This window comes from Pollachius pollachius (genome assembly GCF_949987615.1).
Source record: "Pollachius pollachius genome assembly, chromosome: 10".
Taxonomy (NCBI): Eukaryota; Metazoa; Chordata; class Actinopteri; order Gadiformes; family Gadidae; genus Pollachius; species Pollachius pollachius.
The window spans coordinates 3,232,003-3,256,877 of NC_136943.1; the positions used below are offsets into that span (position 1 = coordinate 3,232,003).

Here is a 24,875-nt window from a genome sequence, read left to right on the forward strand (position 1 = left end):
AAGGCCATCTGTGTAACTTCATATCGAGGTAGTGTGGGGCGCCGATAATGAATTTTGTAATATCCCGCCGACAGACATCTCAATCAGCCGCTAATCCCGCGCTTTTACAGCCGAATCACTCCGCTTCCAACCCAACTGCTGCTCGCGCAAACACGACGAACACACGACAACTTAAATAGACCGTAGGCCTACTTAGACCTGACATCTACCCTACAGAACCACACCTTATATAGACCGTAGGCCTACTTAGACCTGACATCTACCCTAGAGAACCACACCTTAAATAGACCGAAGGCCAACTTAGACCTGACATCTACCCTAGAGAACCACACCTTAAATAGACCGTAGGCCTACTTAGACCTGACATCTACTAGAGAACCACACCTTAAATAGACCGTAGGCCTACTTAGACCTGACATCTACCCTAGAGAACCACACCTTAAATAGACCGTAGGCCTACTTAGACCTGACATCTACCCTAGAGAACCACACCTTAAATAGACCGTAGGCCTACTTAGACCTGACACCTACCCTAGAGAACCACACCTTAAATAGACCGTAGGCCTACTTAGACCTGACATCTACCCTACAGAAGACCACAGAGTCTGGGGACCTGTTCCCCCCTAGTCCTCAGACCTGGTCGCCCCTGGTCTCTAGACTTGGTCCCTCTGGGACTTCTTGTCCCCTTGGTAACGATACTAATATTCATGGTAATAATTATAATGTTTGAATCTCTTCCAGACGTCATCATGGAGTCTCACTGCCGAAAGCTAGCCAACACCTGCGCCCAGATCGGTGAGTGGTCCCCCCACACCGCACCCTGTCAGTCTGGAGTCTGCGTGGGTCTAGAGCCCAGGGCCACCCTGAGTCTAGAGTCTAGAGTCAGTCTGGGTCTAGACCAGAGTCAGTCTGGGTCTAGACCAGAGTCCGCCTGGGACTGGTCTAGAGTCAGCCTGGGTCTAGAGTCCGCCTGGGTCTAGACTAGAGTCCAACTGGGTCTAGATTAGAGTCCACCGGGGTCTAGAGTCCAGGGTCAGCCCAGGTCTAGCCTGAGGAGACGCGTGCAGGCCTTCTGTGGTCCTGGCCCGCCCCCTGGCGGCCGGGACCGGATCTGAGAATTATAATTAAAAAAAGTCTTAATATAATATAATAATATGAATTACAATGTGAATATTAATTTATTATTATGATTTAATAATATGAATATATATATTAATAATAATGATAAAATGATATAATACAAGTCCTTATATCCCCGCATAAATAAATAAACATAAATAGATCAAATTCTCCCGCCACTTCTCAGCTCCCGTTGGAACTCGTCAGGACATCGATAAGCAGACAATAATCAGATTTATTAGGGTAATAACTAGAATTAGACTCTAATCGATCCGTTCAAATAAACAGGGAGGGCCTCTGTTCAACCGGAAATTAGACGATGTCGCGGAAAATGTACCCTGGCGCTGAGGCTCTGAGGAGGCCGGCCCGGTCCAGAGGCTCTGAGGCCGGCCCGGTCCAGAGGCTCTGAGGAGGCCGGCCCGGTCCAGAGGCTCTGAGGCGGCTGGCCCGGTCCAGTAGAGGCTCTGACGAGGCCCGGCTGTGAGGAGGCATAACGAGGTAAACAGATCGCGCGTGATTAGGGCCGCCTCATATTGTTGGAGGTAATATATGCGCGGCTCGCTGCCGGGCTCGAGGGAAAACTAAATGTATAATGAAAGGCGACGCGTGAGCAGGAATACGCGCGTGCGGTAATGTGACGTGTTGGTAAGCCGGTGGAAAAGGCTCGCGCTCCCGTATTGACTGAATAGATAATTAATGGCCCTCGTGCTGTAGCGCAGAGCCGCGGTAATCCACTTCAACTTTAGTGGTCCCGCGCAGGAAGGAGCGGCGGCTCCACGCGCTCTGGAAACACGTCTCAATAATAACATGATCAGTGACGTCACTTACAGCACCTAATAACGCGCATCATGAATAATCCCTCTTATGCATGTTGTGGTTTTGGAGGATTGGTTTTTAGATGTTCACGTTCACGTGAATTCATCCACAGAGCAGACGCGTGCGTGTTGATCGATGGACGCGCGGATTGAAGAGCAGAGAGGTGTAAAGTCATTACGCGCGTGCGTGATGAGAAGGGTGGTTGATGAGCGAGCGTTGCCGACCTCCCGCGTCACGTGGTCCTCTCATGTCGTCTCGAGAGATGTTGACTCCGCGCGCCGCGGGCTCCTGGGAGCCGCGGAAAAGTTTGCTCCTCGCAGACGAAACTCATTAAAGTCCTCCAAAGAGACTCAGAGGCAGAGCGCGCTCCCGAGCTGCTCAGCGTGGAGTAAATATGAAATCTGGTTTAACAGCCTTTATTGTGTTTGGGCTGGTCACGTGGTCCCTGCTTCCGTAGGGATGACCTCAGACCAGGTCGGGTCACGTGACCTGAATAATAGCACTTTAGTCTTCCTATAATAACGTGTTCATAACGTCATCATTAGAATCATTCACCCTCGAATAGCTGTCTTGGTGTTTTGTCGTTGTTGTGCTCTGGTCATGTTGTTGTGTTGTTGATGTGTTGCTTCTGTGTTGTGGTTGTGTTGTTGTGTTGTTTTTGTTGTGTTGTTGTGTTGTTGTTGTTGATGTGTTGTAGCGTCTTCACGAGGCTGGACTATCTGATCTGTGAGCGCGCATTTATTGTATTTATTCACCGCGTAATCTGACGTCTTCATGCACGGGACCCGGTTTCCGGACCCGGTTCAGGAGACTCGGTTCACGAGACCAAACCTTATCTTTTTTCGATTTGGTCTTCCGCGCGCGCGCCCCGTCCCTCTCCGTGGCGGCGCGCCCTGTCTTTCTCCGCGGCGGCGCGCTTCTATCAGGGAGGAGAATCATCCCCCGCGGCGCCGAAACATCCACACACAGATCTGATTCCAGCGTCGCGTCATTACCGACCTGTCCGTCACAATGTGGGCGGGGCTGCGGTGATGACGCGGGGGCGTGGCGCGAGGCGAGGTTGCCCCTCGCGCAGCTCAGAGCGCGGAGAGGAGATCAACGCGCGGAGGGGTGTGTGTGTATGAATGTGTGTAGAGAGTGTGTGTCCACGTCTCATACCCCCTACCTGGGCTCACGCTCTGATAGTGTGCTCTAGTCGTCGGTACCGGAGGTTCCTCGCGCCGCGATGGCAGCTGGCGGCCGCTTCTGATCCAGTCTCGCGCCACTTGGTAGAACAGGTTCGAAGTTCGGGTTGGGCTCGCGGACACCCGGGCTGGTTCCTCCGCTCGCGCCAAGGATTAAACGCGTTCGACGTGCTCGTGAAGACCGGCTGCACTCCCTCCTCTACCGATGAGCTCCATGCCGTTAAACCTCGAGCACCACCACCACTTTACCGGGAGTAAGCACGCGCTGGCTATGGCGTCCACCTTACAGCCGCTTCAGCGCGCGGGGGACACGAAGCACCGGCTGGACGTGCACGCGGTGTCGGACACCTCGAGCCCAGAGTCTGCCGGTAAGTTGCGAGCCTCGCCGGTTCAGACTCAGCGGCTCCGAGCGCCGTTTGCTGCCGCAGGAAGTGTGCGTGCAAATTGGAGATTCCAGGTGTCAGGGAGCCGTCAGACCTCCTGCCAGACCGGAGAGTCTGAACCCCCTTAACGACTTGTCAGGACCCCGCGAGTCCCCGCGGAGCCCCGCGCGACCCTTACCGTTAATAATAATTAATGTCGATAGTATAACTATTAAATAATTAAAGGAATGCACCGCACGAGGAGGTATTAGTTAGTGTTTTAGAGTTAGAGGATCCACACACAGACACACACACACAGACACACACACACACATACACACACACACACACACACACACACACACACACACAGACACACACACACACACACACACACACACACACAAGCACACACACACACGCACATAAACACACACACACACACACACACACACACACACACACACACACACACACACACACACACACACACACACACACACACCAGAGAGCCGCTTAGCCGAGAAATACGCGCGGCTCCTTTTTCTGAAGAAATCAAACTTGTATTAATACTCTTTGACTAAGGTATTAATACTCTAACTAGATGTCTTAATGCACTCTAACTAAATGTATTAATACTCTGTTACTAAACATATTAAGACTCAAACTAAATGTATTAATAGTATCTTTATACGCTCTAACTAAATGTATTATTACTCAAAGTAGACCTCGTATACTTCTCGTATAACAAAACCTCTTGACGATGTCTGAATGCTCTCTTTTAATTATCTAACTAAATGTATTAATAACCTCTGTCTAACTAAAGGGCTTGATACTCTGTAAATACCCTTTAAATAAACGTGAATCGAGCCCCCCACAGAGAAGGAGAAGGGCCATCTTAATACTTAATACTCTGTTAATACTTTTACTAAATGTCTTAATACTCTGTTAATACTCTTAACTAAAGGTCTTAGTACTCTGTTTATAATCTAACTAATTGTACTAATCTTTTAATACTGAATTAACAGAGTCAATAATACATTAATTAATTAATACTTAATACTATATTAACAGTATGTATCGTGCCCACAGAGAAGGAGAAGGGCGGGAAGCAGGCGGCGGAGGACGCCTCTGACGACCCGTCCAAGAAGAAGCGGCAGCGGCGGCAGCGGACGCACTTCACGAGCCAGCAGCTGCAGGAGCTCGAGGCCACGTTCCAGCGGAACCGCTACCCCGACATGAGCACGCGCGAGGAGATCGCGGTGTGGACCAACCTGACAGAGGCGCGCGTGCGGGTGAGAATACACACCAATATATGCTAATAATATCATAATGACATCACTAATATATAATGATAGTAATATCTTAATACTATCACTAATATATAATGATAATATCATAATAGTATCGTAGGATAGTAGAATAGTACTTGTAAATATTACACTACAACAGTATTAGGCTATTGTATAAATCTTGCACTGCAATAATACTACAGTATGAGTGTTAATACTACGGTATAAGAGTTAATATAGTATAAGTGTTAATAGGCCCACTACAGTTTAAGTGTTAATACTACAGTATAGCATTGGTTCAGACCCACGGACACAGCCGTGATTATAATAATAGAATATCATAAAATAATACAAAACAATATAAACCAACATGTTAATATGAGTTTTTATCATCCGTTACATTCTACGTGTTTTGTTGACTAAACCCGACTCGTGGTACCGTAATGACGCTGGGATGATTCTGAGGATCAGAGAGGAGGAAGGAAACAGAGCACTGAGCGTGAGGACCTCGGTCTAGTCCTCACACAGGCGGACATAAAGGCTAGAGTGTGTTACTAACGAGACAACATAGATAATAACATGAAGCTCTGCTCAGAACATTACGGTAAAATACATGAAGTGAGTTTTAGGATCTGACGCTAACATCGTGGAGGGTCGACAAACATAATGTTACGATGACATTATGTTTGTCTATACATTACAATAAATAGGATGCCTGATTGTATATAACTGATTATAAATGTGTATTTATACTAAAGAGGCAGACGTCGTAGCTGTTAGGTCTGGTTCAGACCGGAGATCCGTCCGGTGTTAAAGGGTATCAGATAATAATGCCTTGGTCTGGTTTAATATTTTATTATTATTATTATTATTATTTTTATTATTATTATTATTATTATAATTATTATTATTATTATTAAGGTGTGTATTAGATAATAACGAGCAGGTCTGGTTTAATATTATATTATTATAATATGATAACATTATTATATATTAAATTATAACGTGTGTATTGGATAATAACGTGCTCGTGTCCGCGTGGTCTGCTTCAATGTGTATTGGATAATAACGTGCGCGTGTCCGCAGGTCTGGTTCAAGAACCGGCGCGCCAAGTGGCGGAAGCGCGAGCGGAACCAGCAGGCGGAGCTGTGCAAGAGCGGCTTCGGCCCGCAGTTCAACGGCCTCATGCAGCCGTACGAGGACATGTACCCGAGCTACACGTACAACAACTGGGCCGCCAAGGGCCTGGCGTCCGCCTCGCTCAGCACCAAGAGCTTCCCCTTCTTCAACTCCGTGAACCCGCTGTCCTCCCAGGCCATGTTCCCGCCCTCCTCCATGGGCATGGGCTCCGGCATGGTCCCCCCCGGGGCGGGCCTCAACTCCGGCCTCAACTCCGGCCTCAACTCCCTCAACAACCTCAGCAACCTCAACAACCCGGCGCTCAACCCCGCCGGCGGCGTGTCCGCGCCCGCCTGTCCGTACGCGCCCCCCACGCCACCCTACGTGTACCGGGACACGTGTAACTCCAGCCTGGCAAGCCTCAGACTCAAAGCCAAGCAGCACTCCAGCTTCGGGTACGCGAGCGTCCAGAACCCGGCGTCGAACCTGAGCGCGTGTCAGTACGCGGTGGACAGACCCGTCTAGCCCCGCACCCCCCCTCCCCCTGATCCCCTGACCCCCACGACCTCTTCCGGGCCGCCCCTCGTCCCGCGAGCAGAGGAGGTCTGGACCGGGAGTGGGTTTTGCGCGGCTCGGGAGGAGGTTTTCCCCGGGACTCGGTACCCGGGACTCGGGACTCGATAGCCGGTTGGACTTGATGGTTGTAAATATTCTCGGTCTCTAACGACCGCCGCATGTGAACCCAACGGATCCTGATTTGCTTGCAGCACAAAGGGAATGTACATAGGCGCCCCGCCGCGTGCTCTAACATATTAATAACTAATATTAATGTCGTGTGGGTCTGGGTTAGTAGAACAAGTTTCACGTGTCCCGCCGTTTCTCTCTCTGTACGGAATAATGTCTCTTTTTTTTTCAACATCAAAAAATAAACTATTGTGTTTTATTTAATGGAAGTAAATATATTGTTCAAAATACCTGTTGGGTCGGGACTTTCTTTGAGCCTCGGGGGGTCCGACAGCGGAAATGGACTGAATGATGAACGGACTGCATTTATACCGCGCTGCCCTAACCAGCGGCCACTCAAAGCGCTGCGCAATAGATGTCTCACATTCGCCCATTCATACACACATTCACACATTCACCCAACGACGGCGGGGTCAGCCACGCAGGGAGACAGCCAGCACGTTAGAAGCAGTCAGGGTGGGGTGCCTTGCTCAGGGACACCGCGACACTCATATAGGAGGAGGCGGGGATCGAACTAGAAACCTTCTGATTACCAGCCAGCCCGTGCTACCTCCTGAATCACATACCGCCCAGACAGCGAGTCTAATCTGTTCAGACAACAGCGGAGTCCAATACACACAGCCTGAAATAACACACGCACACATAGCCTGAAATAACACACACACACGCACGCACACATTCACACACGCGCGCACACACATACACACACACACGCGCACACACACACATGGACACACACACATACTTAATATATAGCCTCATTATAGGTAAGTATACATAAAGTATAAATAAGTATAGAGTTTAGCCTAAAGCCTCCAAAATAAAACACACGCGCTAATAAAGGATCGATAAAGCGTCATAATTAATGAAGTCATCAATGCACGTGTCCAGATGAGTGACTTCCGCAGGGTTTCCTCCTCTCAACCCTCCGCCCGCCGGGTCTATTTATAGCTCATATCAAACGCGCCGCGCTCGAGCGGCCCGCGCGGACACTTCTAAACTGTTTACCTTCGCGCACCGCACACAAACACGGCCGCACATGTGCACAACGACCCGAGAGTCCGCCGCGGAGCAATAGCTCCGGGCGACGCTAAAACAAACAGGTGGTGTCCTCGTGTTGACAGAGCAGAGTGTTTGTTTACCAGGTAGGACTACACTAGACTCGACCGGGACAGACCAGACCGGGTCAGACCAGACCAGAGCAGCCGGACTGAGGCTGAACTCTGAGGTCTCGAGGAGGGCCGGTCGGAGTGACGGACGGTCGGAGCACGAGACATCGGCCGCTAATCAGCTGACGGATAAGAGCGGGTCGGTCTGAGGTCCAATCCACATCCCAATCCACATCGGGACGAGACACACACACACACACACACACACACACACACACACACACACACACACACACACACACACACACACACACACACACGCACGCACGCACGCACGCACACACACACACACACACACACACACACACACACACACACACACACTCTCTCATTTGGTCTGGCTCTGGACCGGAGGAGTTCATTCGGATAAGTTCCAGCGGACTGAACGCTCACACAACAGCGAGGTGAGGCCGAGCAAACTAACAACTACAAACTATACAAATACACTAATTATACGACAATCCTACCGTATTGCTGATAATATTAGACTATACAATCCTACTTTCATACTGATTATACTACATAACCGTAATGCTATTAATATTGAATTATACAAATATACTCATACTAATTACTACAATCCGTAATACTCATTATATTGAAGTATACAATTATACTGTAATGCTAACATTAAACTATGCAATTCTACCGTATTGTATCAAACTATATAGGCTGTATTGTACTGTAATACTACTAATATTCAACTTTATAATAGTACTGTAATACTAATAATATTAAACTATATAATTGTGCTGTAATAGCCTACTAATTATACTAAAATATACAATTAAGGCTAATAATAAACTATATAAATCTACATTAAAAGTATAATACATGATAATTAATGGCTAAATGTAAATGTGAATGCATTTGATAATATCAATATATAGGCCTACTATGATACTAAAGCAGAAAAAACGATGTTATTAGAATGAATGTATTTTAATACCAATAGTTGATATATAGGCCTGCAATATAAATAAATTTGATTTGTATTCTGTAATTTGTTATTTTATTACAATTTGCTAAAATAAACTACTTAACTATAGAAAACTAATACCATATACTAGGCCTACTACTCAACTAACTTCAGCCGAAACTAGTTAAAGTGTAAATCCTGATTTAAATATATATGATATATCTATAATATATTATCATAATTAATAGTAAAATATTAATACTTATATTATGGCTATATATATTAATAGTACTAATCTAGTGCAGACAGTAGTATTATTGTTATTATTTTTAATAATTGTATCATTAATAGTATTACTAAAAGTATTATTATATTGCAGTAGTACAGAGAGTAGTGGCATTATTATTAATAATTGTATAATTAATAGTATTACTAATGGTATTATTCTAGTGCAGAAAGTAGGTATATTAGGGCTTCAAAATCCTCATCCTAACGGAATACTGCAGCTCTATTAGCCGTGAAACTGTAGTAATAATTCAGGAATACTGAAGTAAGACTTATAAAACTTCAGTAATACTTCAAGAATCCTCCTGTTCTGAAGTAACACTTCAGTAATCCTTCAATGATATTAATCCGCCTTTAATCTGAAATGATTAGACCGGAGAATCTTTCCAGAGAGCTTTAACTCAGCAAGAGGAGGACGGAACCAGTCTGAACGCGTCGAGTAGCAACGCTCGGTCTGAAGAGACATGTTGGTTGTTCTTTCTCCTCATCATCTCGTCTCTTAAATCAGTTCTTTCTCCTCTCATCGCTTATTTGATAGCCTATTTAAAGGTGATGTAACAGAAGAGATCCGTGCAACCCGTGAATCACCCTTTTAGTTACATGATAATTTCATAGATATTTCTATAAACTCATTCTTATATCAGCATTTACTCTTTGTTGAGGTTTTCCCTCAGCGGTTCCGAGCCTCATTTATATTCAATGTTTACCTCTTCAGGACTTAAGCCGATATTTACGGCACAATGTATGGTTTAGGAACCTCATTAAAAAAGACACCTCCTTTAGAAAGACACCTAATTAAAAACACACTTAATTAAAAAACACTTAATTAAAAATACAACAGCCGCATCGCGCCTGCGCGGTGAGGCGCAGAGCGCGTCTATAAATAATGTGTAGGATCCATAAGGGGAGAAGTATGGAGAAGCGAAAGATAAGACGTGGAGGTTGGTTAACTCTGAGTTAAGTTAAGAATCAGGAGGTCACCTTCGCCTTTGTTCACGTCTGAACAACGTTCTGCCTTTTGTGCTTTTTTTTTCCATCGACATTAAAAGTTATAACATATAATAATATAACATATTGATGTTTTTTTATGATCATTTAATAAAAGATTCCATGTCTGCAATGTCTGGAATTGTGACGAATTCAAACGTTTCTTTAACTGTGGATCGCGGAGACTGGTTTCTTTTTTTTAAGGAGTGACGATTCTAATTGGATGGATGGGTTTGTGTTCGGGTTACTGGGAGGTTGTGTCCGTGTGTGGGACTTCATCTTCCTCATCATCCTCATCATCATCACCATCCTCAGATGAAACAAGAGGTAACTTCTCTTTAAATACCTCCTCAAGTTTAATGTGCCATCGTTTGGTAGATGCCCTGCCACACACACACACACACACACACACACACACACACACACACACACACACACACACACACACACACACGGTTTATGGTTTGGACCAATCAGTGTTCAGTGGCTACAGCTTAGGGTCACTTGATGTGACCTCACACATTCTCCCCCTCACCTAAACCTAACCCTCGTCAGCCCTCCCCCTCCCTTACAGCCTTATGAACCTAACCCCCCTCCCTTAATTTAAACCCAGCCCCCCCTCCCTTACTCTCTATCCCACCCCCTTGCCATCCCTTACAACATTTTCCACTCACTTACCTTAATAACCTGACTCCTTCATTATAACCCTAAGGCCTTACGTTATACCTTAACCCTTAACTTAACCACCTTCCCTTAACCCTCCCCTCACACCCTAACCCTTGGAATAGGGGAATAGGGTATTATAGTATCAAACATTACTTTTCGTAACGTTTTTAAATTAAAGTCACATGATAATAGTACACACTGTAGTACACACTGTAGTACAACACTAATATAACACAGATTACTTTACAACACTATATTACAACACTGTAGTACACAGTAGAGTACTTTCAACCTCTTATTATTCCATTTGTTACACTCTAAAGCATCTACAGCATGATTTCACACTCCTTGAGTTCATGACGTAGTGCCTGCAGTTTATAAATATTAAGACATATTTAAACCAACTTTAATCAGCCAGTAGAACATATTCTACAAAATAGCAACAATAGTTTACATCTTTCAACATACCAGTTAAACAGAACAGAGACAGGTCATTAAGGAGCAGGTAGGGGTTAGACAGTACAGAGACAGGTCATTAAGGAGCAGGTAGGGGTTAGACAGTACAGAGACAGGTCGTTAAGGAGCAGGTAGGGGTTAGACAGTACAGAGACAGGTCATTAAGGAGCAGGTAGGGGTTAGACAGTACAGAGACAGGTCGTTAAGGAGCAGGTAGGGGTCATACAGTACAGAGACAGGTCATTAAGGAGCAGGTAGGGGTTAGACAGTACAGAGACAGGTCATTAAGGAGCAGGTAGGGGTTAGACAGTACAGAGACAGGTCGTTAAGGAGCAGGTAGGGGTTAGACAGTACAGAGACAGGTCATTAAGGAGCAGGTAGGGGTTAGACAGTACAGAGACAGGTCATTAAGGAGCAGGTAGGGGTTAGACAGTACAGAGACAGGTCATTAAGGAGCAGGTAGGGGTTAGACAGTACAGACAGGTCATTAAGGAGCAGGTAGGGGTTAGACAGTACAGAGACAGGTCATTAAGGAGCAGGTAGGGGTTAGACAGTACAGAGACAGGTCATTAAGGAGCAGGTAGGGGTTAGACAGTACAGAGACAGGTCATTAAGGAGCAGGTAGGGGTTAGACAGTACAGAGACAGGTCATTGAGGAGCGGGAAGGGGTTAGACAGTAGATACAGTTCATTCTGGAGCACGTAGGGGTTAGACAGTAAATATACAGTTCATTCAGTAGCAGATAGGGGTTAGAAAGTTGTGTAGGCGAATAACTGTCAATCCAACCAACCGCATTCATTCAGACGTCCCATTAGCAGTGGAGACGTCTTGCTCTGCTACAGTGACGCCTCACAGTAAACGTTTACAGTACAGATTAACCATGCTTTGACTCCGGGAGAGTTATGGTTAATGTATTTCATGTAGTGGCTTTGCGGCATAACTGGCAACCCTCTACTCCTCTAGAGGTGTGGAAAGCTTCTTATCAGTGTTCTTGTTCTGTCTCTCTTTCGCCCTCTTCCTTTGGGACAGGGCCTCCAAGCTACACACCACAGGGTCTCCTAGCTACACACCACAGGGTCTCAAAGCTACACACCACAGGGTCTCAAAGCTACACACCACAGGGTCTCCTAGCTACACACTACAGGGTCTCCAAGCTACACACCACAGGGTCTCCTAGCTTCACACCACAGGGTCTCCTAGCTACACACCACAGGGTCTCCTAGCTACACACCACAGGGTCTCCTAGCTACACACCACAGGGTCTCCTAGCTACACACTACAGGGTCTCCTAGTAACACACCACAGGGTCTCCAAGCTACAGTACAGGGTCTCCTAGTAACACACCACAGGGTCTCCTAGCAACACACTTCAGGGTCTCCTAGATACAGAACAGTGTCTCCTAGCAACACAGGGTCTCATAGCAACACTACAGGGTCTCCAAGCTACAGTACAGGGTCTCCTAGCAACACTACAGGGTCTCCAAGTTACACAGTACATGGTCTCCTAGCAACACTCCAGGGTCTCCTAGCAACACACTCCAGGGTCTCCCAACAACACTACAGGGTCCTTTTTTTCCTTTTAAAATCAGCTTGAAAAGACATCCTAAATCAACCTGATAATGTCATAATATCCAATGAAAGAATGTATCTGTTATTTCTCTCATATTTATGAAAGAGAAATGAATGTCACATTAAAAACTAAAAACCACAAATTCCTTGCATTTGAAAGCTTTCCTGTCCCTTTAACTCTGATTCCTGTTGCCTATTTAAGATTAATAAAGATATGTTTTCATTTGTTTTCCTACATCAAAATAGACGAGATGAGGGAATGACACAGACTAGAGCAAACCAATAGAGACCAGCAGGGATCTGGAGAGACCAGTAGAGCCCCAGTAGAGACCAGTAGAGACCAGGATAGACACCAGTAGAGACCAGTAGAGAACAGGTAGAGACCGTAGAGACCAGGAGAGTCACCAGTAGAGTCAGTAGAGACCAGTAGAGAAAGTAGACACCAGGAGAGACACCAGAATAGACCAGTAGAGACAGTAGACACCAGTAGAAAAAACAGTAGAGACCAGCTGATCCAGCCCAGAGTCTGCATGTGACAGATGGCTGATTATCGATCATTGATCAAGCAGATCTCCTCCTCTCTCTGCTCTCCGGCGTGTCATGGTTACCACGGTTACCAGCCCAGCACCAGCACAGTGCAATCATTATGGGATGCGGTGAGAGTATTCTCTAACCCCCCACTGTGCTGACAGCCCACTATCTACAAAGACCAACTTCTGAATTCAGTGTGGTCATCACATATTTATTGTTAATATCAATGTAGTATTAATACAGGCCTCCCTGTAAACGGATATCGGTATTTAATGTATCATGTGTGTGATTTTGAACGTCATTAAAACCTTTAAAACAGGTTAATAAATATGCTTTGGGACTTGATATACATTCCTGTCTAAATCAAAGTAAACTCAAATACAATCTTCACTTACACTAATCCAACAACCATCCCTCCAGATAGAGACATAACAATTTACAACTACAGAGAGACTAACTACAGAACAACATGTAAAGAAAGTTGCCATGATTGAGAGGAGTTTAAATGTTCAGAATCACAGGACTGGTAAAATATTAAACCGCCTTATGAAGGAACACGTGGTGGAGATGAACCTTGAGGACATGGAACACGATGGAGATGACCTCTGAGATGAGATGGAGACAGGATGTTGACTGGATTTGTAGTGTTTTATTCTGATTGTTTTGCTCTTATCGTGGTTGTAATGTTGTAGTTGTGTTTGTGTTGTGATCACTGGGGAACATACTATATAGTTAACATAAAGTTTAGTGATGGTTTCTTATCACTCTAACCCTATATATATATATCCATATATATACAAACATGTTTGGAAAGACATCTCATCTAAAGTAAACGTCCTTATCTCCGAGGAGGCGCCCCGGGGTTTACCAGCAGAGGGTGGCAGAGCTCCTCATTACCTCGTCATTAGAACACCGTGACATTATATACTCGTTGTATATATTGGAGAATGTATTACAATGTAGAAGTTATATTATACAATATACTAGGATATATTGTTGGTCAGTTGGTCATCGTTGGCATTGTTTAGGAAAACGACATATCTTCTAACGAGATTGTTATACCTCGTTCAACACCTTGTTATAGGCCTACCTTGTTACACTTTAGCTGGAAAACATTCGGGAGATGAGATGAGACATTTAATGGGAATAGTTGCATACGGTAGGTCTCAAAACATGGAAACTCAAAGCAATACAACGGATAGGCCTATATGTAAGCGTTTACGCACACGTTCAATCATTGGTGTACATATTATTCCTCATTAATAGTATTAATGAGGAATAATACGGTTAAACAAGACAGCATTTCTTCTAAATGGTGTATTTCGGATTTGTTGATCTTTGAAACAAAAAAGCAGTGAACCCAAACAGTCATTTATTTTACCAAACCCAGGAGAATGATCCAGTTACGGGCGGTCTTGACCCAATGAACACCCTTTACTTCCATCTTGAGCCGTTATTGTGTGTAATGAAGCGGGACGGGAGGCGACCTCTGGGTCGGCCTCGGAGCCCGGAGGGCACGGCTCCACTCTCCTCCTAATAACTCGGAGGCACCTGATGCCCGGAGGTTCAGAGCAAAGCGAATCATAAAACACCGTTTTACCCCCAAGGTGGGAATCATCAAAACACAGACATATCGCGTTACGTAAGGTAAGAGATATACATCCAAACCGGACGTATGTTTCATCGCATGAATCAAATTAGTTTTTGCGCGTAAGATACGGTCTGGATTTGATTTTATATTTGCGTTAATGTGGTTGGTTGGACGCAAGAGGGCAGTATAACCACTGAATAACCAGACTTCTGTAGTTTAACTTATGAACACAATTGAAAACAGGCGCTAATTCACGTCTTCTCTTTCAGACGTCAGACCTGGAGGTAGGCAACCTCACCCCCGAGAGATCTGAAGAGGTTTATCCGAACCACGCAATGAGGATTATATTCTACACACAGCAGAAACCAGCCCTGATATAATTGAATTGAAAAATTGATAAATTTATGGTTGATGAACTATCAGTAACAATCATGCAATCATGAGGAACAGTGGACTGGAGAGTTCTGCAGGCTTTTCTGCCTAAACTCGAGGCTCAGAGGAAACAACGTACAACCAACTCCTTTGACAAATCTTTTTATTTATTCAAGTTTTCCAAAAGTTCACCTGGTTTTCCACATAGACCGGTCTTTCGGCGGAGTTCAACGGTTTGTCGGGTTGACAACCTTTCAATAAAACAATATGAAAAGAGACTAAATATAAAGTATCAAACTACGGTCTGAATAATCAACCATTTCATGCTATAAGTCAGATTCACTAATAGTGATCAATCACATTGAAATAAATCAGGTACAACAGGAAATAATTATTAAATGCATACCTCAAAATTATACCGAACATTCCTACGTAACATCATGAAAGATCAAAGGCACAAATGAACCCTCGTCTATAATCTCCATAATTAGCATCTCCATCGCAGGTGGTTCACAAATCAACAGAGGAAACCGAGAAACTAAAGAACCCAACGAGGGAAAGCCTTCATACCAGCATTGTCTGAGGCCCCTCACCGCTCCCTTTGAGTTTCTTCTTTTATTCCATGCAGGAGTGTCTACCTTTTCTCACGCATTGTACACATTCAAACAATCCGAACAAAGGGTCTTTTCCCGACCGGAAGGACGAGCCAATTAAGTCGCCGCGGAAACTCCCATCACGTGACCTCGGCAGCTCAGTGCTGCCCTCTTTTGAACATTTCCAAATTACATCATTGATAGCTTACAGCAGGGGTTTTCAAAGTATGAGAGAGTGAGCCCCCCCTCAGAGAACAAATTTCAGCTGAGCACCCCCCAAAAAATAAGTTCTAGAACTTGTGTTTTGAAAGATCTTTTAATTATTATACACATTTTAAACATCTCTGATCATATCTTAAACATCTCTGATCATATTTTACACATTTTAAATATCTCTGATCATATTTTTGAAACATTTTAAAGATATTTTTGAAACATTTTAAAGATATGTTTGAAACATTTTAAACATATTTTTGAAACATTCTAATCATCTTTGTGCGTTTTTAATTACATTTAACACATTTGAACATCTTCATCTAAGCAGGTTTTTGCTTAACTTTTTTTAGATACATTTGAACAGCTTAATCTCTAAACTGCCAGTTTAGCCTCCTTTATAGCTCACCTCTACTTTAGTGGGAGCAATGAGTTTGCGTTTGACTTTGCGTCTTCGCGTTTTTTTCTGTTACTTTTTCTGGTTTATTTTTTCTCACGTCGCGCCCCCCCTGAGGAACTCTGGCGCCCCCCAGGGGAGGGGCGCCTCACAGTTTGAAACCACTGGCCTACAGAACACAACGATATAGGTGTTGGACTTCCAGTGATATCGACAAAGCTCTTAGCTTGAAAGGGAAAATAAATGCGTAAATTAATTTACAATTTTCTCCTCTGTGCTAAGACAGAAGCCCAAATATTTTTCTTACTATTAGAGTAAAAACCCACTGGGGCCAGACTGGTCCTATACTGGGGGCCAGACTGGTCCTATACTGGGGGCCAGACTGGTCCTGTACTGGGGGCCAGACTGGTCCTATACTGGGGGCCAGACTGGTCCTGTACTGGGGGACAGACTGGTCCTATACTGGGGGCCAGACTGGTCCTATACTGGGGGCCAGACTGGTCCTGTACTGGGGGACAGACTGGTCCTATACTGGGGGCCAGACTGGTCCTATACTGGGGGCCAGACTGGTCCTATACTGGGGAGCAGACTGGTCCTATACTAGGGGCCAGACTGGTCCTATACTGGGGGCCAGACTGGTCCTATACTGGGGGCCAGACTGGTCCTATACTGGGGCCAGACTGGTCCTATACTGGGGGCCAGACTGGTCCTATACTGGGGGCCAGACTGGTCCTATACTGGTGGGCGCTACAGCTGCTGGTCCATGTGGGTCACCATTGACGTGGGTAAAAAGCATCTGAATGAGGCTGTGGCCTTCCTCCTTGAGACCCGAGTCCAAGTCGTCATAATCAAGTGTTTAAACAAGGAGCTGAGTACAACTTAAAACACAAGGTTTGTGGTCATTCAACGTGTCTCAGAACCCCTGAAAACCAGTCCTTAAAAATACATTCAAAATGAGTCAACTCGTTTCCTGGTCGCACATCACAAGCTACGAACTGGGGGATACGAACTGGGAGCTACGAACTGGGAGCTAACTATCGCTTCGTCACCCAAATAGAGCTAGACATAGAGCTAGACATAGAGCCGTAGTCCTAGACATAGATCCAAATATAGAGCTACACATAGAGCTAGACATAGAGCTAGACATAGAGCCATAGTCCTAGACATAGATCCAAACATAGAGCTAGACATAGACCTAGACATAGAGCCATAGTCCTAGACATAGAGGTCGACATAGAGCTAGACATAGAGCTAGACATAGAGCTAGACATAGAGCCATAGTCCTAGACATAGATCCAAACATAGAGCTACACATAGAGCCATAGTCCTAGACATATATCCAAACATAGAGCTAGACATAGAGCCGTAGTCCTAGACATAGATCCAAACATAGAGCTACACATAGAGCTACACATAGAGCCGTAGTCCTAGACATAGATCCAAACATAGAGCTAGACATAGAGCTACACATAGAGCCATAGTCCTAGACATAGATCCAAACATAGAGCTACACATAGAGCCATAGTCCTAGACATAGATCCAAACATAGAGCTACACATAGAGCTAGACATAGAGCTACACATAGAGCTAAAGATAGCGCTAGATATAGATCTAAACATAGAGCTAGACATAGATCTAAATAAAGAGCTAGACATAGATCTAAACATAGAGCTAGACATAAATCTAAACAAAGAGCTAGACATAGAGCTAGACATAGTGCCAGACATAGAACCAGACGTAGAGCTAGACATAGAGCTAGACATAGGGCCAGACATAGAGCCAGACATAGAACTAGAGATAGAGCTAGACATAGAGCTAGACATAGAGCCAGACATAGAGCCAGATGTAGAGCTAGACATAGAGCTAGAGATAGAGCCAGACATAGAGCTAGAGATAGAGCCAGACATAGAGATAGACATAGATCCAAACATAGAACCAGACGTAGAACTAGACATAGAGCCAGACATAGAACTAGACATAGAGCCAGACATAGAGCCAGACATAGAATTAGACATAGAGCTAGACATAGAGCCAGACATAGAGCCAGACATGGAACACAGCCTTCCGCGGGAGGTCTGAAGGGACAGTGGGTCACCTGAAGCCAAAACGTCGGGAAACGTCGCAGTCGACAAAACAACTAAATATCTCCATTTCCATTCATGTTCAGGGCCTTCAGCAGACTCTTTCATCCAGGGCGACTCACAATAAGTACATTTGTCAGAAGGAAGAGAAACAACAACATATCGCCGTCGGTACGGTGAGGATGTTCGTAGAACCAAGTGCCGAGCGCTAACCATCACATTAGGGCCGAGATCGTTTATTGGCCTGTGGCATGTGCCACCGCGACCACTGACATACCATGGCATATGCCGTTCAGGAACGGTATATGCCATGGTATGTCAGTGGTCGCGGTGGCACATGCCACAGGCCAATAAACGATCTCGGCGTCTCTCAACCATCAGGTTATCCCTGGTTGGTTAGGCCAGCTGGTCTATGTCAGATTCTACTATCCTAAAACCAGTTGAGCTTCCGTACAAAAAGGCACTCAAAACTCTAGATAGAGAACCTTCCGCTTATCATCATTGCAACAGCAGAAATATAACTTACTTAGTTTTAATACCTTTTGTAAATTTTCCCTTTATATGCTTAATTTATAAAGTACTACAACATGGCCGGGCAACCACCTCTAACTGTATGTAACTGTACCGTTTTAGCCCAGTAGAGCATACTAATGAATGGTGCCTCCGTTTTAACGCATACTAATGAATTGTCCTGTTTTTCTTTTCTTTCTTTCTCTTTCTCCCTGTTTTATATAGCAAATTTTACTACTCTATGTCTGTCATTTTTATTGTAACATCAACCTTCCTGATGGACTAGAGATGGATATTAGCCCCCGGGCTACAATCTGGCACGTTTACGTGTACTGCTGTACTTGTTCATCAATGTGTATTGTCCTTTAAATAAAATACATTCCCTGTAAACAACTCATTCACTAACCAGTGTTTGAGCCACTTATTGGAAGGCCTATTGTTTTATTGTGTGTATTTAATGTAACACTTTGTGTATATATTTTAATTCATACGTTTCTATCTTGAGCAGAGCCACTGTGACAGACGTTGTCCCGAGGAGGACATTTATAAGTTATAAGTAACTTCCGAATAGTGCATACGGACTTTAGGACCCGGGGTGCGCCAGGCAGGCCAAACGAGGGCGTGGCGCCGCGCTGTGATTGGCCGCCGCGGTCCGAACGCTCCCCTCCGCCGCGACCGCCGCGCCGTTGCACCGCATCGCACCGCCGCCCCGCCGCACAGCAGCAGCATGCCGCTCGCACTCCAGGAATATGAGTTCGAGAGGCAGTTTAACGAAGATGAGGCGATCCGCTGGATGCAGGAGAACTGGTGAGATACAACTCGACGTCATAACTTATATAACCTGACAAGTGCTATAACGTGATGTAATGCGGCGCGTCTATACCCGCGTTAGCACGAGTGATGTGGACGCGACGTGAAGCGGTGGGATAGAGGAGATAGGGATCTGAACCTACACACAACATCACCCGTACTGCTCCCAAGACCGGACCCGGGCTCCTAGGACCCGGGCGCCCGGTCTTCTAGGACCCCGGGCTCCGAGGACCCGGGAGCTCGGTATCCTAGGACCCGGGTCCCAGGTCCTAAGGGCTCCTAGCTAGGACCCGGGCTCCGGGTACCCGGGGACCTAGACCAGCAGAAGCTAGCCTTCTCACGCGGCTCTAACTAATATCTCCTCCCTTGAATGCGATTGCGTGCCTGATCATGCCCGCGGGTGGCACGCGGTCTACCTGTCACCCAGACGACCTGCAGACCCGCCAGGACCACCGCTGGGTCGCGACTCATGAGGGTACCCCGGGTACCCGGGTAGAGGTGGGTGCGGGTGGCGAAGGTCGCAGAGTACTGTGCGCGCGCACGTGTGTGTGTGTGTGTGTGTGAGGTTAATTCATGTGGAGAAGGTAGAGTTGGCATCCTGTCCGTCTGAGATTACAGCGTTCCGCCCCAAAGCAAACAGGTCTGGGAGTTATGGGAGTTAGGGGAAGGGCGTCCATATCACGTTATTACAAGTTATAACAAGTTATTACAAGTTACTACAAGTTACTACGCTGTCAAACGACATTCATTAACAGTAGTTGTTGACCGTACGTGTGTGTGTGTGCGTGTGTGCGTGTGTGTGTGTGTGTGTGGGAGCTGTCCATACCTTGGTACTGACATCCAGCCAATGAGCGACATCTTCTGATGTCTGCTGACTGACCTTCAGCCAATCAGATCCCTGCAGCACTGTGTCGGCTGGTTCTGCTGCTGTGTGTGTGTGTGTGTGTGTGTGTGTGTGTGTGTGTGTGTGTGTGTGTGTTTAGTCTACTCTAGGATGTTGGGAAAGAGAGGTATGCGTTTATTCGCCAGGGAAGAACTTAATGTCCTCACTGAACAGCATCCTAGCCTCCCTGCCTCCTAAGCTCCTAACCTCCCTCCTAGCCTCCTAACCTCCCTACCTCCTAACCTCCCGACTTCCTTGCGGCAAGGGGGAGGCAGTGAGGTTAGGAGGTAGGGAGGTTAGGGTCCCTACCAGGGTTAGGGTTAGTTACTGTTAGTTAGGGATATGGTTAGTTATGGTGAGTTAGGGTTATGGTCAGTCGGGCTTTTGGTTAGTTATGGTTATAACCTATAGTTATAGCCTCCACTTCCACACATCTTGGTGTGACAGAAGCTGAGCCTGAGCAGTTCTGCTGGTCAGACCGGTTAGCTAAAAGCCGTTAGCCGTTAGCCCGGCTCCTGTTCATGAAGAATCTGATATAGCCTCTGTGGGGGTCATCCCTATGTTCCCCAGGTCCTATGTTCCCTGGGTGCAAATGGTTAGGGTCAGGTTTAGGGTTATGGTTAGGGTTAGGGTTAGGGTTAGGGTTAGGGTGAGGGCTAACCCTAAACTTAACCCTAACCATAACCAATCGGTTATGGTTAGGTTTGCCGGTCACATACAAAGCGGGGAACATAGGACCCGGGGAACATAGGACCCGGGGAACATAGATACGCTCCCCCTCTGTGCTGCACTCCAATACTAGAATTAGCCTCTGTGCTGCAGTCCTACTGTTAGCATTAGCTTCTGTGCTGCCGTCCTGCTGCTAGCATTAGCCTCTCTGCTGCAGTCCTTCTGCTAGCATTAGCCTCTCTGCTGCAGTCCTCCTGCTATCATTAGCCTCTGTGCTGCAGTCCTACTGCTAGCATTAGCCTCTGCGCTGCAGTCCCACTGCTAGCATTAGCCTCTGCGCTGCAGTCCCACTGCTAGCATTAGCCTCTGCGCTGCAGTCCCACTGCTAGCATTAGCCTCTGTGCACCTCAGGACCCAAAGACCTCATCAGTGTCCCTGGGCCCCTCGGAGGGGTGTGTTGTCAGCCTCCATCCCACCTCCAACGGGGCCGCGACCCATTTGGGTCGAAGGTGAAGAACAGAGAGAGATGTTTTAGTCGGGATGTGACTTCGCACTCTCTCCTCACATGGATTCCTCTCCCTGGAGACGGCCAATCAATGCCCGCGCCTCCCAGGAGGCCCGCCTTTCAACCGACCAGTTACGTTTGTTTCTGCCCCGTCAGGGCCTTTTAACCCTCTGTGATTGGTCCTGACTCCAGCCTACCTGGTGAGGTAGGCCTGGTTACAGGAGCAGGTAAACAGAGCTAGTTAACAGAGCTAGTTCAACAGTGTTGAACAGAGCTAGTTAACAGAGCTAGTTCAACAGTGTTGAACAGAGCTAGTTAACAGCGCTAGTTCAACAGTGTTTAACAGAACTAGCTAGCAGAGCTAGTTAACAGAGTTGCCTCACTAGTTAAACAGTTTATCACAGTCAAAGCATTTTGTTGGTATATTTTAATAGAATGCAGTAGCCTCAGAGGATTTGCTTATCCGATGTTTTCTTCCACAGTGACATTTTGTTCGGGCACAACCTCGGGCCGCCAGACAAAACACGAACACTGTTGTCTCTTCACAGTCAAAGCATTTTTCCTCCATGAATAATTCAAAACGCTAGGTAAATGGCCTGATGACTAACTAGGTGGTTCAATTAGTAAATAGTCTGGTAAATAACTAGGTTAGCTCTCTGGCTATCTAGGTGATTAGATTGAAGCTAGCTTGACGAGCCCGGTGGCAGGTTGGTCAATTTGACCATGAGGAGTTTTCTCTTAGAGGCCCTGTCTGAATTATGACAACAAGAACACAACAGTTAGCATGTAGCAGGTAGGAGCTGAACGCTCATCACAACGCTTACCCTTTCACCTCCTGATGCTAACCCTTTCACTTCCTGTCCACAGGAAGAAGTCCTTCCTGTTCTGCAGTCTGTACGCCGCCTGCATCATCGGGGGGCGCCACCTCATGAAGCAGCGAGAGAAGTTTGAACTGAGGAAACCGCTGGTGCTATGGTCGCTAACGCTAGCGGTGTTCAGGTGAGTTAGCCACCGGGGGCTCACGCAGGACGTGTCATCATGACGTCCGTTATCTTATCTTGGAGTCGCGGCGGTAGCTGTATGGGCTACGTGTAGCTGTAGAGTAGCTCCTGTTCTCCTCCTCCTCCAGTATCTTCGGCGCGGTGCGGACAGGAAGCTACATGATGCACATCCTTCTGACGAAGGGGCTGCAGCACTCGGTGTGCGACCAGAGCTTCTACAACGGACCCGTCAGCAAGTTCTGGGCCTACGCCTTCGTCCTGAGCAAGGCACCGGAGCTGGGTGGGTCCTCCTCTCTCCTCTCTCCTCTCCCCTCTCTCCTCTCTCCTCTCTCCCCTCGCCTCCTCCCTCGGCTGCTGCTCCTCTCACTCATTCCCGCTCTCAGAATCCGCTCTCTTCATCCTACTCCTCTGTTGCCCTCTCCTTCTCTGAACTCCTTTCACACTCCTTCTCCTTAGCTCTCACTTTTTTCCTCCTCTTCCTCCTTATCCGCTCCTCCTCCTAACCTCTCCTCCTCCTCCTCCTAAGCTCTCCTCCTCCACCTAACCTCTCCTCTTCCTAACCTCTCCTCATCTCCTCTCCTCCTAACTTCTCCTCCTCCTCCTCCCAACCTCTCTTTATCCTCTCCTCCTCCTGACTCCTCCTCCTCCTCCTAAACACTCCTCCTCCTCCTAACCTAACCTCATCTCTCCTCCTCTTCCTAACCTCTCCTCATCTCCTCTCCTCCTCCTAACCTCTCCTCCTCCTGACCTCTCCTCATCTCCTCTCCACCTCCTGACCTCTCCTCCTCCTGACCTCTCCTCCTCCTGACTTCTCCTCATCTCCTCTCCTCCTCCTGACCTCTCCTCCTCCTGACCTCTCCTCCTCCTCCTGACCTCTCCTCCTCCTGACCTCTCCTCCTCTCCTCTCCTCCTCCTGTCCTCTCCAACCTCCTCCTAACCTCTCCTCCTCTCCTCCTCCTCCAGGCGACACCCTGTTCATCGTGCTCCGTAAGCAGCGCCTCATCTTCCTCCACTGGTACCACCACATCACGGTGCTGCTGTACTCCTGGTACTCCTACAAGGACATGGTGGCCGGCGGCGGCTGGTTCATGACCATGAACTACCTGGTGCACGCGCTCATGTACTCCTACTACGCGGCGCGCGCCGCGGGCTTCAGGGTGTCGCGGCGCCTGGCCATGTTCATCACGCTGACCCAGATCAGCCAGATGGTGGTGGGCTGCGTCGTCAACTACCTGGTCTACTCCTGGATGCAGCGGGGCGCCGGCTGCCCCTCCCACGTCCACAACATCGTCTGGTCCTCCCTCATGTACCTCAGCTACTTCCTGCTCTTCCTGCACTTCTTCTACGAGGCGTACGTGGGCAAGAACAAACCCCCGGCCTCCGCCTCCGCCGTGGCCGCGACGACCATCACCACGACGACCACGGACGCCAAGAAGAGCCAGTGAAGGAGTCGCCCGCGGAGGAGGAGAGGGAGAAGAGGCGGTTTAGGGGAAGGATCCCATGGCTGACAGGAGATGTTTGAGAGGAGGTTGGTGCCGAAGGCAAAAAGGTTTGGGGGAGGAGGAGGTTGCCGGGGTGAGGGGTGGAGGTCTGGTGGAGGGGGTGTGGGGTTGGGGGGGTGGAGGTTGATCACGTGTGCTGCTTTAGCATTGCTACTAACGAGCAGATCCAGAGGCCTCCGCGACGCTCACTGGGGAAGAGAGTGTGATGTCAGTATGATCCACCACTAGAGATCATTATCTGTGATGCAGGTCATGAGTGTCTTCCGCCTTGTGTCTCACACTGAGGAGTCCAGTACACAGAGAGAGGGGGGAGGGAGGAGGAGGAGGGAGGAGGAGGAGGGAGGAGCGACCGGTTGAGGAGGTGGAGAGGTCTGAAGCCCAGTGGTTCGGTCAGTGTTGGTCTGCATCCACGTCTCGCTTCGTCTCCTCGCTGCCATTGGCCCGCAGGTCCACCTCGCTTTCTTTAACAACCAATCAGAAGAGTAGATATGACCATCGCCGGGATCACAGGGGGCTGCATGGAAGCCGATT

The 24,875-nt window shown here is 47.0% G+C and overlaps 2 protein-coding genes across 3 annotated transcripts; both read left to right on the top strand.

The window, feature by feature from the left end:
• Window positions 1-3,324: 3,324 nt before the first annotated feature.
• pitx2 (paired-like homeodomain 2) lies at window positions 3,325-6,417 on the top strand (the record flags this gene model as incomplete). 2 transcript variants are annotated; one of them, XM_079745093.1, is made up of 3 exons in its annotated part: window positions 3,325-3,487; window positions 4,556-4,776; window positions 5,860-6,417. In XM_079745093.1, the coding sequence occupies 3 exons, from the start codon at window positions 3,325-3,327 to the stop codon at window positions 6,415-6,417; spliced, it is 942 nt and encodes a 313-aa protein (XP_079601219.1). The 2 variants fall into 2 exon arrangements, with proteins under 2 accessions (XP_079601219.1, XP_079601220.1); XM_079745094.1 differs by having other exon boundaries at window positions 4,574-4,776.
• A 13,264-nt stretch (window positions 6,418-19,681) lies between these two features.
• elovl6 (ELOVL fatty acid elongase 6) lies at window positions 19,682-24,291 on the top strand. The gene is made up of 4 exons (XM_079745095.1): window positions 19,682-19,781; window positions 22,709-22,840; window positions 22,971-23,122; window positions 23,806-24,291. The coding sequence occupies exons 1-4, from the start codon at window positions 19,702-19,704 to the stop codon at window positions 24,285-24,287; spliced, it is 846 nt and encodes a 281-aa protein (XP_079601221.1). The 5' UTR covers window positions 19,682-19,701; the 3' UTR covers window positions 24,288-24,291.
• The last annotated feature ends 584 nt before the right edge of the window (window positions 24,292-24,875 follow it).

Coding starts and splice junctions, on each gene's coding strand:
- elovl6 (XM_079745095.1), top strand. CDS start 19,702: ATGCCGCTCGCACTCCAGGAATATGAGTTCGAGAGGCAGTTTAACGAA. Junction 19,782..22,708: donor CGCTGGATGCAGGAGAACTG/GTGAGATACAAC, acceptor TCCTGTCCACAG/GAAGAAGTCCTTCCTGTTCT. Junction 23,123..23,805: donor GAGCAAGGCACCGGAGCTGG/GTGGGTCCTCCT, acceptor CTCCTCCTCCAG/GCGACACCCTGTTCATCGTG.